Source organism: Branchiostoma belcheri, unplaced genomic scaffold (genome assembly GCF_001625305.1).
Source record: "Branchiostoma belcheri isolate BF01 breed outbred unplaced genomic scaffold, Haploidv18h27 scaffold91, whole genome shotgun sequence".
In the NCBI taxonomy this organism is placed as follows: Eukaryota; Metazoa; Chordata; class Leptocardii; order Amphioxiformes; family Branchiostomatidae; genus Branchiostoma; species Branchiostoma belcheri.
In genome coordinates this window covers 895,826-913,632 of record NW_017804587.1, presented here as the reverse complement: position 1 = coordinate 913,632, position 17,807 = coordinate 895,826, and the positions used below count along the sequence as shown (strand labels likewise).

General features: G+C 45.2%; 3 protein-coding genes across 4 annotated transcripts in view; 2 read left to right on the top strand and 1 right to left on the bottom strand.

The window, feature by feature from the left end:
- LOC109488024 overlaps window positions 1–13,024 on the bottom strand; it is a 29,419-nt gene extending 16,395 nt beyond the window's left edge. Inside the window, 9 exon segments of the mRNA XM_019792164.1 lie at window positions 157–429; window positions 691–777; window positions 1,009–1,179; window positions 1,495–2,649; window positions 5,092–5,553; window positions 5,879–5,953; window positions 6,173–6,346; window positions 11,440–11,613; window positions 11,902–13,024. Of these exon segments, the coding sequence (XP_019647723.1) occupies window positions 157–429; window positions 691–777; window positions 1,009–1,179; window positions 1,495–2,649; window positions 5,092–5,553; window positions 5,879–5,953; window positions 6,173–6,346; window positions 11,440–11,613; window positions 11,902–13,009 (3,679 nt within the window). The 5' untranslated portion in view covers window positions 13,010–13,024.
- Window positions 1–15,367, top strand: part of LOC109488104 (chondroadherin-like protein) — a 33,391-nt gene extending 18,024 nt beyond the window's left edge. The window contains exons 1-2 of one of the 2 annotated variants that reach the window (XM_019792262.1): window positions 13,406–13,454; window positions 13,972–15,367. In XM_019792262.1, coding sequence (XP_019647821.1) covers window positions 13,977–15,302 — 1,326 coding nt within the window. In that variant the 5' untranslated portion in view covers window positions 13,406–13,454; window positions 13,972–13,976 and the 3' untranslated portion in view covers window positions 15,303–15,367. Of the gene's footprint in view, window positions 1–13,405; window positions 13,455–13,971 lie in introns of those variants that run through there. The other variant, XM_019792261.1, reaches the window with a different exon arrangement.
- A 1,877-nt stretch (window positions 15,368–17,244) lies between these two features.
- The window catches only part of LOC109488037, a 2,027-nt gene continuing 1,464 nt past the window's right edge, over window positions 17,245–17,807 (top strand). The window contains exon 1 of the mRNA XM_019792178.1: window positions 17,245–17,307. The gene's annotated coding sequence lies outside the window, so the exon portion shown is untranslated. The remainder of the gene's footprint in view (window positions 17,308–17,807) is intronic.

Below are 17,807 nucleotides of genomic sequence, written 5' to 3'. Positions count from 1 at the left end.
CCCTCCACCAAACCCACCATCAGCATTATTTTGTACCCCACGCCCTCCTATCCCGCCATTTACAAACGCCTTCCCACCTTCCCCACCAGTCTTACAACTGTCGCCTCCAAACCATTTAGAACTCCCTCCATCCGTCAGCAGCCTCCCCTCCCCCACCCATGCCGTTATCCTTCCATTCTGTCGCCCCCTGTCCGTTAGATCCTCCACTACAACCAGTTCCCCCACAAGCCTTGTTACCAGTAGTGGACACAGTCCCGTCACACAGGGGGTTATGGGTCTGTAGTCCCCACCCCGCCCCTCCCCCACCCCCAGCGATAATGAGTGGTGTGTTGTCTCCCCTGGTGACAAATGTACCACCCCCTCCTCCTACACTCCAGTTTCCTCTGTTCTCAGCACCTTCTTGTCCCACCAGAATCTTCAGAGTTTCACCTGCAGTGTTGGAAAAGGAACATCAGAGTTTTCATCTATTCTTTATTCTCTATCTATCTTTATTTTTATATCTATCTGTATATCTTGAAGCACACGATTTCTTCCAAAATTTCCAAACAAATCTTAGTGGAAGTTGTAATTTGATACCCAGTGTTCTACATTCAACTTGTCACCCAGGTGGTGAAAGGAAATTGTGTGTTTCACATAAACAGGCCAAGAAATATTAAAACGACCACATGTATAACAGCTGAAGTGTCGCACCTTGTTTGAGGTTGAATGTTCCCCTCAGTACGGCACCCCGTCCTCGGGCGGACGTCGGGTTGTGCTGACCCCATCCTGCAGCAGCACCTGTCAATCAAACACGTCAGGCACTTCAATTCAGTACACAAATCTAAAGAAACAGGGACTATTGAATCACTACAGCACGAAAGAGGAAACAATTTAAGCAAAAAGTTATGGGCTTCAAATTATTTTGGTAATATTAAACGCACCAAATACTTATTTCCATGTGCACGTGTGCTTAATGAAGTACACCAAACTTTACACCAGTTACATTTACTATAAGCTAAACGTCCCTACCCGCTGCCTCTATGCTGTACGTTCCCGTCCCCGGTACAGTGAAGTGTTGTATCCCGTCATGTAGCGTCACCAGGTGTTCATGGTCCTGTCCCCTGTAGTGGGTACCCAGGGTAGTGGGGCCCAGACGGCCGCTGGCGCCCAGGGTGGTCAACTTATAACATGGTAGGTGATCTGGCAAAAAGACCGTCGGTTTGTTTAATAAATATTGTACTTATGAATGATAGGATCTGAAAGGTCCCTAAACGTACGGTACATGTACTACGGTATGTAGATATTACCTGGTTGGTATAATCACTTTAAAGCAAAAAATGGTAGCGTCGAAATAATGCGCACCCACACGATTACAACAAGACTACACTCAACAAGTATCTATTTACATATATCCAAGTTTTTTTTTCTATACAGCTATTAATTCATGGCAGGAAATTTAGCAATAAAGAAATACTTTAGAACGTCGTAGGTTACAATATGAAGTAATGACCTTACCGACGATGTCACCAAGGATGATTTCCTTTTTTTTCCTTTTCGTCTTGGGATCAAACCTGACGTAACTGATGTCGTCAGGAATGTCCGGGGTTGGACCTTTCAGCAGAGACTCGAGCCGGGCCGTGACGTCAGAGTACACGTTCATGACGTCAAAGTCACTGCCATGCTCCACGACTTTTTGTGAGAAGTCCACTGTGCTGGACAGACAGCCTAAGGTGCTCTCAACACTGTCTGCTGTAGCAGAGAGCTGCTTGGAACGGGCTGCTGTGACGGCCGCTAACTTTTCTTTCAGTTCAGTCTGCTTGCGTCTTACAAGGCAAGTGTAGTACTTGATCTCTTCCTCCGCAGCTGCATCGATGTCGTCTGCAGCTTTCTTACTCCTGGTGTCCAGTTCTGCTTGCTTATTAGCTGCGACACTTGCAGCGTCTCGGAATTCCTCAATTGTCGACCTGGCAGCTTCCAGGTTGCCTTTGATCTTTGCCCTGACGTCACTCACAACGTCTGCCAGTAAGCCGTACTTGTGGTCTTTGTGCTGCAGTACCGTGCAGTCTCGGCAGATGGGACTCTGGCACGTCTCACAGTAGAACTTCAGCTTCTCGTCTTCATGTTTTGGACACATCGGCAGTGATGTCGACCTGCCTGATGACGTCTTGGTGATCAGTTGCTCTTTTAATTCCGCCACGCCGATGACTTCATGGTCACGTGTACGTTTGGCACGACGGTGGACCCGAGCACATTCGTCACACAAAAACTCTTCACACACAACACAGCCGAAATTAGCCACATGTTCTTCGCAGTTACAAGGCACTTTGTCATCCTCCTTGCTAACCAAACTCTTGTGAGCGTCGACGGTGTCCCTCAAGCTCAGAACAAAGAAGTTGTTTTTGAGCCCGGCGACACCGCCCTCCGGAAGTACAGTTTCGATCCGACATGTTGGACACGGAAATCTGTCCTTCGCCTCACCTTGTTTCGCTACAAACTTCTCCAGACAGTCCTTACAGAAGGTGTGAAGACACGGCAGGATCTTTGGGTCCTTGTAGGGCTCCAGGCAGATCGTACACTCCAGAAAGTCGCCGGAAATCTGTCTGAGTACGGCCTCCGCCATGACACCTGCACGCTTCAGGTGAGCCGGCGTTACAGGTGAACTTTGAACTTCTGTTCAGGACAGGGTCACTGTTTATAAAAGCATCAGGTTTCAGCGGAGACCCGACTAGGTAAATAAAACTACTGACATCATCTTTCCCTCAAATAAAAAGAGGGCTTCCGTGCATATTTTCGACGAATATACATAACCATGTAGTGGATTCTGTTTTGATGTACAATAGATAGGTTGCTTTATCTTTATTGTAGCTGTACACGTATTCGTAAAAGTTACATAATCAGGACTTAACATATACATATGGCAAATAGACATGTACAAGCGCAATACATTGGGCGTTACAGGATTTGTAACTCCGCAAAAAGTCACCCAGTGAAATGTAAAGCTTGATAATATACCCTTGGGCATAGCACAGCGGGCTCATTTCACATACGGTGGGGTTGGGGATGCCAAGCTAACAGTTCTCTTGATAAAATATATATATATATAGTGAAGCCCGTATCGTGGCTATATGCTGTCCTGTAGACAACATACTAAGCATTTGAACAGTTGGCCTATACATGTAGTGTGTACAGCACACAGTAGGTACCTGTAAAATGGGTTAGGTGGGCGGGCGGGGGCTATTCCAAGCTGGCACTATGTAATGACAGAGCCTGGCTTTGGGGAAAACGTTTTGTACATTGGGGGTAAAGCTACGCACTAAAGCAGCAGCCACTGTTGTGTCGGTATAAACCCAGTAACTGTAGCCAAGGAAGAAGAAGAGAAGAGAAGAAAAAAACAGATAATGTATGTATAAATAGAGCAGAATGACCAAGCTACAGACAACAAGCATCAACAATGCATGAATTTGTAGCACAGCTATATGATCGGTATATGACAAAAAATATAACTTAATGAAATGATTAGTTTCCTCCAAGGCTTGACGACGATTTAAAACGAAAGATGAACTGAGAAAGAAAATACTTGATTCTGCTGTGGGAGAACAAAGAATGTGCCAAGTTGGTGTTGCCATGGCATTTGACATGTTTTCTCAATAGTCAGGTAGACGACATTGTATCCAACCTAGTGGAAAAACAATATCACAGTGTGCAACCTACCTAGAGCTTGTCTGTGAGTTAATGGTTGGTTTTTATGTTGTGTCCCGGATGTACCACAACGGACCTTCCACTGTGTTGTTTGAAATTAACTGTGTAACGATGTATGCTTTGTACCAAATATGTTGTGATACGTTAAAAACCTGTTATTCTTTTCAACACATCGTGACGGCATTTCTTCTACTGTTAATTAATGTCTGCTGTATTATACCACACAACTGGAGTGAACCGTATCACTTTTGGTCCAACACAAAAAAGTTCTCTCACCTAGTGTTAACGTCACACTTCAAAGAAGCCACGTGACAAGCCTAACTGGGTCAGTCTACTGAGGAAGACCAGAGTGACTGGTCAAAAGCTCTAGGTGAGAGAACTTTTTTTTTGTGTTGGACCAAAAGTTTTTTTAACTTTAAACATGGAGTGAACCTTGCCTGCACGTTGGCTCTATTGTCAATGTAACCTGCTTATTTACACATTATAAGTCCATGTACCTTGATAATAAAAAAGCCATTCCACTTTCATAATTTAGGAGAGAGGATGATCTAAAACTTTGAAAGTGGCTGCTTTTGGCTGCTATTCATTACCAGTCTGAAATTGAAGCCCTGTTACTGCTATGTCTGCCGCTTTCAGCTTTTCGACTGTTAAAAATTTGATTTAACAGATTATCCATCGACGGCATATTTTTTATTTCATCTTTCATTCCAGTTTCACATTTTTAAATGCTTCTTAGTTCCATACACGTAAAAAAAATAAAGCCGCTGCATCATAACAACTTAAGTATAAAGCAACAGAAATAATGTTGGTCTTTCATATTTTAACGTGTCTAAAAAGTAATATTGTATAATTGTATAAATTTATTGTATAATTGGTTACACACCAGCTTCGCAGACACGCAGAGCGGCGGCAGTTAGCTACATTACACCGAACGACTTGTTACACCCAACCTTTGAACATCTAACTCTTAACATTGTTTAAATGGTAATACCGCTACTGTACTTAGTGACAGCGAATATCACTCAGTGATACATGTAGTTCTAGGAAACAATGAGTTTTTGAATACTATTATACTAGGCATATCCATTCTCTTACCAAGTAGACAATATTTGGGTCATTCTGACTTGCACATTCTGCAATGTTAAGTCCTTTCTACTGCCTAAGCTGCTCAAGTGGCTTATAAAAACTTTCTATGGGTAGTTTAGGCTTTGTAATATGTTATCATATAGATTTTCTATCAAGTGCTATCTTACAATGTCTACACCTGTCTGGTGATGACCACATACCCGGGTCCGTCGTTTGCCCCATCCTGACCGCTCGTGTCAGTACCGGAGTTAAACGAACCGCCTCCTCCTCCGCCATTTGAGTCTTGACTCTCTCCCCTGCCTCCCCCTGAGTACCCCCCTCCCCCACCTCCTCCACCACCAGACCCACGACCCCCTCCCCCTCCACCAAACCCACCATCAGCATTATTACATGCCCCACGCCCTCCAACCCCACCATTCGCAAACGCCTTCCCACCTTCCCCACCATGCTGACAACTGTTGCCTCCAAACTGTTTAGAACTCCCTCCATCCGTCAGCAGCCCTCCCCCTCCCCCACCCATCCATTCACCCTTCCATTCTGTCGCCCCCTGTCCGTTAGATCCTCCACTACAACCAGTTCCTCCACAACTCTTGTTACCAGTAGTGGACACAGTCCCGTCACACAGGGGGTTATGGGTCTGTAGTCCATACCCTGCCCCTCCCCCACCCCCTGCGATAATGAGTGGCGTGTTGTCTCCCCTGGTGACAAATGTACCGCCCCCTCCTCCTACATCCCAGCTCCTCTTGTTCTCAGCACCTTCTTGTCCCACCAGGATCTTCAGAGTTTCCCCTGCAGTATTGAGAAAGGAACATCAGATTTTGTATCCATTACTTAATGAACTTATCATATACTTATCCATCTTTTTGGATTAACATGGAAAAGAATAACAATTTTCCTATATACTTATTTTTTCTTTTACAATTTTAGTTACTTACTAGTACAATGGAATCAGATAACTATTCCAAATATTTCTTTCTGTGTACTCTCTATAATGCCAATGTTGTAACACTGTTCTAATGTTGGGTGTCACCTAGATGGTTATATACGTGTTAACCGCTGCACAGTTTCAAGTTAAGACTAAACCAGCACATCTCCTTCAGTTGAATTGTCGCACCTTGTTTGAGGTTAAATGTTCTCCTCAGTACGGCACCCCGTCCTCGGGCGGACTTCGGGTTTCCCACACCCCACCCTGCAGCAGCACCTGTCAATCAAACACGTCAGGCACTTTCAGAACACAAATCTAAAGAGACACGGACTATTGAATGACTACTGTACGAAAGAGAAAACAATTCAAGCATAAAGTTATTATAAGCTGGGCTTCAACGAATCAAATATGTATTTCTGTATGACTAATTAAGTAAACCAAACTTTACATTAGTTACATTTACTATTAAATAAAAGTCCCTACCCGCTGCCTCTATGCTGTACGTTCCCGTCCGCGGTACAGTGAAGTGTTGTATCCCGTCATGTAGCGTCACCAGGTGTTCATGGTCCTGTCCCCTGTAGTGGGTACCCAGGGTAGTGGGGCCCAGACGGCCGCTGGCGCCCAGGGTGGTCAACTTGGCAGTTCGGAAGTAAGAGTCTAAGAGGGAAACAAAAACGGTACAGTGTTCATCAGATATTCGAGAACCTTGGTTCAGGCTAAACAACATAGGAAAATTTCAAGTCAGTATCTCTAAGAACGGATACCAGTTACCATGTTCTTCTTTTCATTCCGTGAGTGGATGCCATCTATTCAACTTTTTCAAGTAACTACATGTATTTGATGTAGGTTTATATGGAGAGGTTTTTGTCAAAATGTCTGCCTGGGCATGGGTGCCTTCAAAATCGAAATTTGTATTTTTACTCTTTAAAAAATAATGCTGAACAACGTACCGACAATGTCGCCAAGGATCATTTCCCTTTCCTCCCTTTCCGTCCTAGGATCAAACCTGACGTAACTGATGTCGTCAGGAATGTCCGGGGTTGGACCTTTCAGCAGAGACTCCAGCCGGGCCGTTACGTCAGAGTGCACGTTCATGACGTCAAAGTCACTGCCATGCTCCACGACTTTCTGTGAGAAGTCCACTGTGCTGGACAGACAGCCTAAGGTGCTCTCAACACTGTCTGCTGTAGCAGAGAGCTGCTTGGAACGGGCTGCTGTGACGGCCGCTAACTTTTCTTTCAGTTCAGTCTGCTTGCGTCTGACAAGGCCAGTGTAGTACTTGATCTCTTCCTCCGCAGCTGCATCGATGTCGTCTGCAGCTTTCTTGCTCCTGGTGTCCAGTTCTGCTTGCTTATTAGCTACGATCCCTGCAGCGTCTCGGTATTCCTGAATTTTTGGCCTGGTAGCTTCCAGTTTGCCTTTGATCTTTGCCCTAACGTCACTCACAATGTCTGTCAGGTAGCCGTACTTGTGGTCTTTGTGCTGCAGTACCGTGCAGTCTCGGCAGATGGGACTCTGGCACGTCTCACAGTAGAACTTAAGCTTCTCGTCTTCATGTTTTGGACACATAGGCAGAGATCTTGAGTTTACTGAGGGTGTTTTTGTGATCAGCTGCTCTTTTAACTCTGCCACGCCGATGACTTCATGACCACGCGTACGCTTGGCACGACGGTGGACTCGAGCACATTCGTCACACAAGAACTCTTCACAGACGACACATCCGAAATTAGCCACATGTTCTTCGCAGTTACAAGGCAATTTGTCATCCTCCTTGCTAACCAAACTCTTGTGAGCGTCGACGGTGTCTCTCAAGCTCAGGACAAAGAAGTTGTTTTTGAGCCCGGCGACACCGCCCTCCGGAAGTACAGTTTCGATCCGACATGTTGGACACGGAAACTTGTCCTTCGCCTCACCTTGTTTCGCTACAAACTTCCCCAGACAGTCCTTACAGAAGGTGTGAAGACACGGCAGGATCTTGGGGTCCTTATAGGGCTCCAGGCAGATCGTACACTCCAGAAAGTCGCCCGAAATCTGGCTGAGTACGGCCTCCGCCATGACTACGTGCACCTGTACGCTTCAGGTGAGATACCGTTACAGATGAACTTTGAACTTCTGTTCAACACAGGGTCACTGTTTATAAAAGCATCAGGTTTCAGCGGAGACCCAACTAGGTAAATAAAACTACTGACATCATCTTTCCCTCGAATAAAAAGAGGGCTTCCGTGCATATTTTCGACGAATATACATAATTATGTAGTGGATTCTGTTTTGATGTACAACAGATAGGTTGCTTTATCTTTATTGTAGCTGTACACGTATTCGTAAAAGTTACATAAACAGGACTTAACATATGCATATGGCAAATAGACATGTACAAGCGCAATACATTGGGCGTTACAGGATTTGTAACTCCGCAAAAAGTCACCCAGTGAAATATAAAGCTTGATAATATATCCTTGGGCATAGCACAGCGGGCTCATTTCACATACGGTGGGGTTGGGGATGCCAAACTAACAGTTCTCTTGATAAATATATATAGTGAAGCCCGTGTCGTGGCTATTCGCTGTCCTGTAGACAACATACTAAGCATTTGAACAGTTGGCCTATACATGTAGTATGTACAGCACACAGTAGATACCTGTATACTGGGTTAGGTGGGTGGGCGGGGGCTATTCCAAGCTGGCACTATGTAATGACAGAGCCTAGCTTTGGGGAAAACGTTTTGTACATTGGGGGTAAAGCTACGCACTAAAGCAGCAGCCACTGTTGTGTCGGTATAAACCCAGTAACTGTAGCCAAGGAAGAAGAAGAGAAGAGAAAAAAAAACAGATAATGTATGTATAAATAGAGCAGAATGACCAAGCTACAGACAACAAGCATCAACAATGCATGAATTTGTAGCACAGCTATATGATCGGTATATGACAAAAAATATAACTTAATGAAATGATTAGTTTCCTCCAAGGCTTGACGACGATTTAAAAAGAAAGATGAACTGAAGAAAGAAAATACTTGATTCTGCTGTGGGAGAACAAAGAATGTGCCAAGTTGGTGTTGCCATGGCATTTGACATGTTTTCTCGATAGTCAGGTAGACGACATTGTATCCAACCTAGTGGAAAAACAATATCACAGTGTGCAACCTACCTAGAGCTTGTCTGTGAGTTACATGGTTGGTTTTTATGTTGTGTCCAGGATGTACCACAACGGACCTTCAACTGTGTTGTTTGAAATTAACTGTGTAACGATGTATGCTTTGTACCAAATATGTTGTGATACGTTAAAAACCTGTTATTCTTTTCAACACGTCGTGACAGCGTTTCTTCTACTGTTAATTAATGTCTGCTGTATTATACCACACAACTGGAGTGAACCGTATCATGAAAGTTCATCTGTGTGTTGGTAGTTACATGTTTCTAGTTACATGTTTCAAGTTAACACTTTTGGTCCAACACAAAAAAGTTATCTCACCCAGTGTTGACGTCACACTTCAAAGAAGCCACGTGACAAGCCTCACTTGGTCAGTCTACAGAGGAAGACTAGAATGACTGCCAAAAACTCTAGGTGAGAGAACTTTTTTTGTGTTGGACCAAAAGTTTTAACTTTAAACATGGAGTGAAGCTTGCCTGCACGTTGGCTCTATTGTCAGTGTAACCTGCTCATTACACATTACAAGTCAATGTACCTTGATGATAAAGCCATTCCACTTTGAAATCTTAGCATAGAGGATTAACTAAAACTTAAAAGTTAAGCCGCTAGACAACGAATACAAGACATCCATCCTTTAATCATGTATTTGCTGAATTCCATTAGTTGACAATGAAGAATTCCGGTGAGTTAGTAGATATGCCGATTTGCCTGATGTTTGAATTGAAGGCTAGGAAAAGAATACAAACTTTCATCCTGAAGTATATATTTGCTTTGTTGCAATAGCCAACAGAGTAAAACAAGCAAGGGCAGTCTGCTTAGATCCGACAGTCCGAAACAACTTCTTCAAAGTAGAAACTGTTGTTTCTCTGCTGTTACCTCTGATTGTTAATGTTATATGGGGCATATCCATTCTCTTACCCCTTCAAAGTAGATCATACTCGGGTGTGGCTTTCTAACTTGCATATTGTACAGCTAAGTTCTCATTCTGGTACAGTAAGCGAGAATATCACAGGCTTAAAACATGCAAAGTCCTTACTCAGTAACTATGTCTGTCTGAGCTCCTAAAGAAGCCTATCAACATTTCTGCTCTATGGATAGTCTGCATTTGTTATATGATAGCATGTTAATCTACAGTCTTAAGATGGTGACTCCAAATGTTACTTTTCAGTATCTACACCTGTCTGGTGATGACCACATACCCGGGTCCGTCGTTTGCCCCATCCTGACCGCTCGTGTCAGTACCGGAGTTAAACGAACCGCCTCCTCCTCCGCCATTTGGGTTACGACCCTCTCCCCTGCCTCCCCCTGAGTACCCCCCTCCCCCACCTCCTCCACCACCGGCCCCATAACCTCCTCCCCCTCCACCAAACCCACCATCAGCATTATAACATTGCCCACGCCCTCCAACCCCGCCATTCACAAACGCCTTCCCTCCTTCCCCACCATGATGATAACTGTCGCCTCCAAACTGTTTAGAACTCCCTCCATCCGTCAGCAGCCCTCCCCCTCCCCCACCCATGTAGTCTTCCTTCCATTCTGTCGCCCCCTGTCCGTTAGATCCTCCACTACAACTAGGTTTTCCACAACTCTTGTTACCAGTAGTGGACACAGTCCCGTCACACAGGGGGTTATGAGTCTGTAGTTGCCACCCTGCCCCTCCCCCACCCCCAGCGATAATGAGTGGCGTGTTGTCTCCCCTGGTGACAAACGTACCGCCCCCTCCTCCTACACCCCAGTTCGACCTGTTCGCAGCACCTTCTTGTCCCACCACAATCTTCAGAGTTTCACCTGCAGTATTGAGAAAGGAACATCAGATTTTGTATCCATATACTAGTACTCATCTCACCTTCTTGGATAACATGGTGAAGAATAATGATCCTTACTAGTCAATTAGTCAATTCTTCTTTTACTTTGTTAGTTACTAGTAGAATGGAAGCAGGTACCTAATCAAAACATTTCTTTCTGACAGTGTGTACTCTATAATATCAATGTTGTAACACTGATCTCAAGTAGGCTTGTCACCTAGAGGGTAAGATAAGTGTTTATTGCTGCATAGTTTCAAATTAACAGACAATCAGTCCAGAAGTTCAAGTTACAGAGACTAAACCAGTACATGTCCAACAATTGAATTGTCGCACCTTGTTCGAGGTTAAATGTTCCCCTCAGTACGGCACCTCGGGCGGACTTCGGGTTCTTCACACCCCACCCTGCAGCAGCACCTGTCAATCAAACATATCAGGCACTTTCAGAACACAAATCTAAAGAGACACGGACTATTGTAGTCTCCACCAGACTTCTTTGCGGGGTGAATAAATCGTAGAAATCGGCCTAAAAAGGGTATTAATTGGCCAGAGAAGGTAGCCGGCCAATTAATACCCTTTTTACCCGCCAAGGCGGGGAGTTGGAGCTTTTCTGGCCGGCTACCTTCTCTGGCCAATTAGTACTATTGAATGACTACTGCTCGAAAAAGAAAACAATTCAAGCATAAAGTTATTATAAGCTGGGCTTCGACGAATCAAATATGTACTTCTGCATGGCTAATCAATTAAGTAAACCAAACTTTACATTAGTTACATTAATACTATTAACTAACGTCCCTACCCGCTGCCTCTATGCTGTACGTTCCCGTCCCCGGTACAGTGAAGTGTTGTATCCCGTCATGTAGCGTCACCAGGTGTTCATGGTCCTGTCCCCTGTAGTGGGTACCCAGGGTAGTGGGGCCCAGACGGCCGCTGGCGCCCAGGGTGGTCAACTTGGCAGTTCGGAAGTAAGAGTCTAAGAGGGAAACAAAAACGGTACAGTGTTCATCAGATATTCAAGAAACATGGTTCAGGCTAAACAACATAGGAAAATTTCAAGTCAGTATCTCAAATAACGGATACCAGTTACCATGTTCTTTTCATTCCGGGAGTGGATGCCATCTATTCAAGTAACTAGTTGTATTTGATCTTTGATGTAGATTTACGTGGAGAGGTTTTTGTCCAAATGTCTGCCTGGGCATGGGTGCCTTCAAAATCGAAATTTGTATTTTTACTCTTTAAAAAATAATGCTGTACAACGTACCGACAATGTCGCCAAGGATCATTTCCCTTTCCTCTTTTTCCTTTCTAGGCTCAAACCTGACGTAACTGATGTCGTCAGGAATGTCCGGGGTTGGACCTTTCAGCAGAGACTCGAGCCGGGCCGTGACGTCAGAGTACACGTTCATGACGTCAAAGTCACTGCCATGCTCCACGACTTTCTGTGAGAAGTCCACTGTGCTAGACAGACAGCCTAAGGTGCTCTCAACACTGTCTGCTGTAGCAGAGAGCTGCTTGGAACGGGCTGCTGTGACGGCCGCTAACTTTTCTTTCAGTTCAGTCTGTTTGCGTCTGACAAGGCCAGTGTAGTACTTGATTTCTTCCTCCGCAGCTGCATCGATGTCGTCTGCAGTTTTCTTACTCTTTGTGTCCAGTTCAGCCTGCTTCTCATCTACAAGCCCTGCAGCGTCTCGGTATTCCTGAATTTTCGGCCTGGCAGCTTCCAGTTTCTCTCTGATCTTTGCCCTGACGTCACTCTCAACGTCTGTCAGGTAGCCGTACTTGTGGTCTTTGTGCTGCACTACCGTGCAGTCCCGGCAGATGGGACTCTGGCACGTCTCACAGTAGAACTTCAGCTTCTCGTCTTCATGTTTTGGACACATTGGCAGTGATGTAGACTTGACTGAAGACATCTTGGTGATCTTCTGCTCTTTTAACTCTGCCACACCGATGATTTCATGATCACGGTTTCGTTTGAATCGACTGTGGGCACGAGTACATTCGTCACACAAGAACTCTTCACACACTACACAGCCACAAGTAGCCACTTCTTCTTCACAGACATCACAAGACACTTTGTTATCCTCCTTGCTAACCAAACTCTTGTGAGCGTCGACGGTGTCCCTCAAGCTCAGGACAAAGAAGTTGTTTTTGAGCCCGGCGACACCGCCCTCCGGAAGTACAGTTTCGATCCGACATGTTGGACACGGAAACCTGTCCTTCGCTTCACCTTGTTTCGCTACAAACTTATCCAGACAGTCCTTACAGAAGGTGTGAAGACACGGCAGGATCTTGGGGTCCTTGTAGGGCTCCAGGCAGATCGTACACTCCAGAAAGTCGCCCGAAATCTGGCTGAGTACGGCCTCCGCCATGACCACACCTGTACGCTTCACGTGCCTTCTGTGAGGAGGTGGACTTTGCTCACTTGCCCGGGGTGAAGATAGGTCACTAATAACAAGTAAACGTGGACATAAACCTCTAATGTTAAGTTACATGTACTTAATATAATGTGTGACATTCACGAATGATTTTAGTTTATATTTATCATGGGCATTCCTTTTCAATCAAACTTTTTATATTTTGTTGTAATAAATTGAATGTCGTCGTTATTAAAAGTCAGTACGATAATCATACGAACGGTTTTGACGAACAAGAAGTCTTCAATTTTAAACGGAGAAAGTGTGAGGGCGGGTCATTGACCTTTATGCACGTACACCTGTAATGGTCACGGGACTAAACTAGTTTATTTATCGATGTACAGTACAAAGGTAAATTTGAGCTGGCCGTTCTACCTTTGCGTTGTCGCTTGAATATATGGTAAGGATTGCTATTTTGTGAGCGCTATTTCTTGCATGTTACCGGGAAAATTGTGATCCTTGGTTACGTGTACACTGTACCTTATACTACATTACGTAACTGAGAGGGGGTTTCAGTACATCTTTTCGATCCCTCAAAGGTTTACATGTCAAATGTTTACATGCCTTTCAATTATAATGGCCATAATAACAGCTATAGTGGATCAAACTATACTTCGTTCGACTTGGTTTTCTGTATTCTAAGGAGTGAAATTTCTACCAGTAGCAATACACTAACCTCTACCAGGCTTTAGAAATGGCTGGAAAGAGTAGAAATTGGCCCAAACAGACAGGAGTTGGTCCGCTTAACTCTATTCCTTTGCTGGCGGTCCAAATCCCTGGCATATTATTCGCCTACTAGGCAAATTTCTACTCTTTCCAGCCGTCTCTGAAGCCTGGTAGAGGCTAGTCACCCCCATTGATAATGAATGAATGAATGAAGATCTTTATTGCCTTGCTTTGTTTAACACTCTTCTCAGAGAACATGGCGTGGCTACAGGTGTTTTTCGTGGGCGTGGCGCTGACCTTTGCCCTCTGTGACGTCAGTCTTGATGGAGGCCTGGAGGCACGTGAAAACCGTACCCATATGGAACGCGGCACGCCATTGGACAAAACAGACGTGACGAAGCAGCCTAAAACCCAGTACAAGCACAGCCCCGAAAGAGATGGACTCAGTACTAGAGATGATGAAAGACTTGTAAAAAATAATTGGGAAATCAACGTAACCATGTTTGATGGCGATTGCCCCAAGGGCTGTTCCTGTAGTTTTTCCACCGTTACGTGCTTTGGCGTGCTGGACTCCATCCCAAAGTTCCCACCAGACACCACCCGTCTGGTTCTGTACTACAACAACTTCACACGCGTCCCGCCCAACGCCTTTCCCGGTCTCGACAAGCTTCAGTATCTGATGATGCCTTTCGGCAAGGTGGACTTCATTGAAAGTGGCGCCTTTAGCGGTTTGGGCTCCGTGACTTTACTCAACTTGAGCACGAACGCGATTCACTCTCTCATCAGCACTGCATTTACAGGACTGGACAACCTAGAGGCACTCGACCTGGTCTCTAACAAAATCGACTCTTTTGGTGACGGAGCCTTCGGGCCGCTGAAAAAACTCAAATTCCTACAGATCACACCAGTGACTTCCCAATATCCGTACAGCGCCTTTAACAGTTTGGTCAACCTCGAGACCTTACATGTCCAGGACGGTCGGTTTTCCGCCGTTCCCGGCTACGCGTTTTCGAGCATGAAGAAGTTAACAACTCTCATCATAGCAGACAACCCGAACCTGGCTACCATCCACCCAGAAGCATTTGCGCCCGGCACGCTGAATGACTCACTGACAAGCATAGACCTTGATCATTGCAACCTTCGCGAGATCCCGTCACAAGCGTTCCGCTATGTCCAGTCTCTTCGCTCGCTCTCTGTGTCTAATAACCCTATAGGCCAGGTCGACGACAACGCGTTTGCGAACCTCCCAAACTTACAGTTTCTCAACTTACAGGGACTCGGGTTGGCAGTTCTGTCTAAAGATGCCTTCAATGGTCTCGACAGCATCCAGAGTATCTACATGGACAGCAACAACCTGGTCAGCCTCACACCGGACCATTTCAGCGGCCACGTCAAGACGCTGAAGACCGTGACTTTGTCCGACAACCCGTGGCATTGCGACTGTGACTTGTGGCGCTTCAACAGATGGCTGCACACCGAGACTAACATCACCGTGTACCAGTCGCTGGTGTGCGCGAGTCCGGAACAGCTCAGAGGCCAACAACTCGACAAGATTACTGCAACTCAGGCAGGCTGTCACTAGGGTCCAGGCAAACTTGAATTCAATCCGTTTTTAATTGGAGTATAGCAAAATCAAAAAGGAGGAAAGCTAGCCAAGAGAAACAAGAGTTTTCGTTAACTATCTTTTTCTTTAACTAACTTTTCGACGTTACTAAGACATAGACAAGTTAAGAGGATAGAAAAAGGATGTGTCAAGCTACCCACGACAGGTTACTGTCCGAGTGCTCCCACCAACCCACTCCTGCCAACCTAACCGTGACTGAAGACTAACTTTCCCGACTTAACTCAATAAAGCAAAGCAATACTTGACTGTGGCCTTTGTCATCTTAGGACCTACCGACATACGAAATATCATCACTATCCATATATATATATATATATATATATATATATATATATATATATATTATACTGACCACAAATTTATAGAAACACACACACAGAACAAAAACAATACCTCTATTTTACATGGATAATAGATGAGATTTCTTTCACTCTAACCAGAGAAATCTCTGGTGTAAACCAGTCCTCTGCACGCGAAAACAGATGATGATTAATGCGCCCCTTAAGATATTCTTTGAGAGGTGACAGCGACCATTGTCTGTCCATCTGGGGTTTCAGACCAATCCTTTGTCTCTGGCTGCATCTGCTTGAGGGTAAGAATGCAGATAATTGGCCCCTCCACATTATCTTTGTCTTTTCAGATTGCTGTTAAGGGGCCTCTCCTTGGGGGTGTCACGAGTTTTCCATTAAGTGAACATTTGAACAAGTGAACAACTTAAAGATGTTTTCAGATATTTGGCCTATGCATTTTAATGTGTTTGAAAGTCTTCAAGGAACGTGTTAACAGACCGGACTCTAAACTTCAACTCTAAATACTGTAAGAGACTCTTACTCTCCGAGCAGAGGTTTGGGTTTTGGGGGTATTTTTAGCGTGTGTTGGGTTTGGTGGGGAAAAAAATTCAGCGCAAAAGAGAAACCCCGATAAAAAAAAGCCTAAAAACACGCTAAAAATACCCCCAAAACCCAAACCTCTGCTTGGAGAGTAAGAGACTCTTACAGAAACAGAAATGACCAGAAAGATCGGCCGCGGACCTTACACCAATTTCCACTGATTAGTGCCAACCTGTTCTCCCAGTTCATTAAGTAACGCTAAAGATGTCACTCGAAACGTGCGGAAGTAATATCCGTTTTTATCCTGTAGTAGTAGCCTCCTTCGCAGTCTTGTTGGGCGTCGGCGTTATTTTTCTCTGAGCGACGCGAGTAATATGCGGCCGCGAGGGACGATTTGCTGCCGAGGGAGTTTTGCCACAGAGAGAAGGTTTCGCGCTCCGTGGCAAAAATTGGCCATGCAGTATCCAGGTGGGATTAGCGACCAAAAACACCGGCCATCTATAAAAAGCTAACGATCATTCCCCCACATCCTCTGCTTGGAGAGTACCCACTAGCCTGGTATCCGGTCCTATCGTGGTTTAACATAGGCGGGTTTTCCTCGGGGCTACAGGAGCTCTTCCCCGCCCGCCTCGGCTAGGTTCCCCAGTAGGTATTTCGCGATGAACCACCATTCGTGGTGGGGCAAATCAACTCCCCGGCTAGTCTGGATGCCAGACCTATTGCACACTAGGTACAAGTTATCCTGTGTGCTCACTGGGATCCAATGTGCTATGGTTCTGGAATCAAGGCTACTCCTGGCGTGCCATCTCTATTAGCGTAACACTCCTACCGAGCGGCCTATCGTACTGGGCGGGGGGAAACTATTAGAGCCCAGAATACACTCACGCTAGCCTGCCCCAACTACTATGCCCCAACTACGATTGACTGGATACCATGCTACCTGCCCACTTGGTCTTTACTTTAGATATAGAATACAACAACACGGTTTACTCCGTATCACCCGAGGTACTAGTACCAGCCCGACTGTCGGATCGCCCGGCGACCGCAGGGCCGAGACCCAACCCGCGGGAGGCCTGGGACCGAACTGTCGGGCTCTTGGAACCTAGCGCTCCCAGACCCAAGGGACGACTTCTGTACTGAAACATCATCCTTGTCTCAACTTTGTTTTGTTACTGAAAGCCAAAATTGCTGGTGTTAAAGGGCTCTCCGTCTGTTAAATGAACGAGAAGAGACAGCTGGCTATGCCCCAACTGTCATTATTGTCAACTAAAACCCGCGCACAACTTACTGAGTACTGATAATTATCTGAAATCTACAGATAACTCCGTAATTACAGTGTGCAAACGCGCCTTTGTTTTTTTTTCTTTCACCGTAGCAACTAGAGCAGAGCAAAGTGGTGAAAAGAATAAAGAGGCGAGCCCCTCTTTTTCCCATCAACGCCTTTGGCATTTTCACACAGGGAACAGCGTAATGAAAGGAATGGTAGCAATGAAGAATGTGTGAAAAATGTCCTCTAGCCGTCCCTATACAGTATTTCCCTCCCAAAGCACCGATTGTGTATTCATACGTATTCAAAAAACACATAAATATCTATATCTATATATCTATATCTATCTCTATCTCTCTCTCTCTC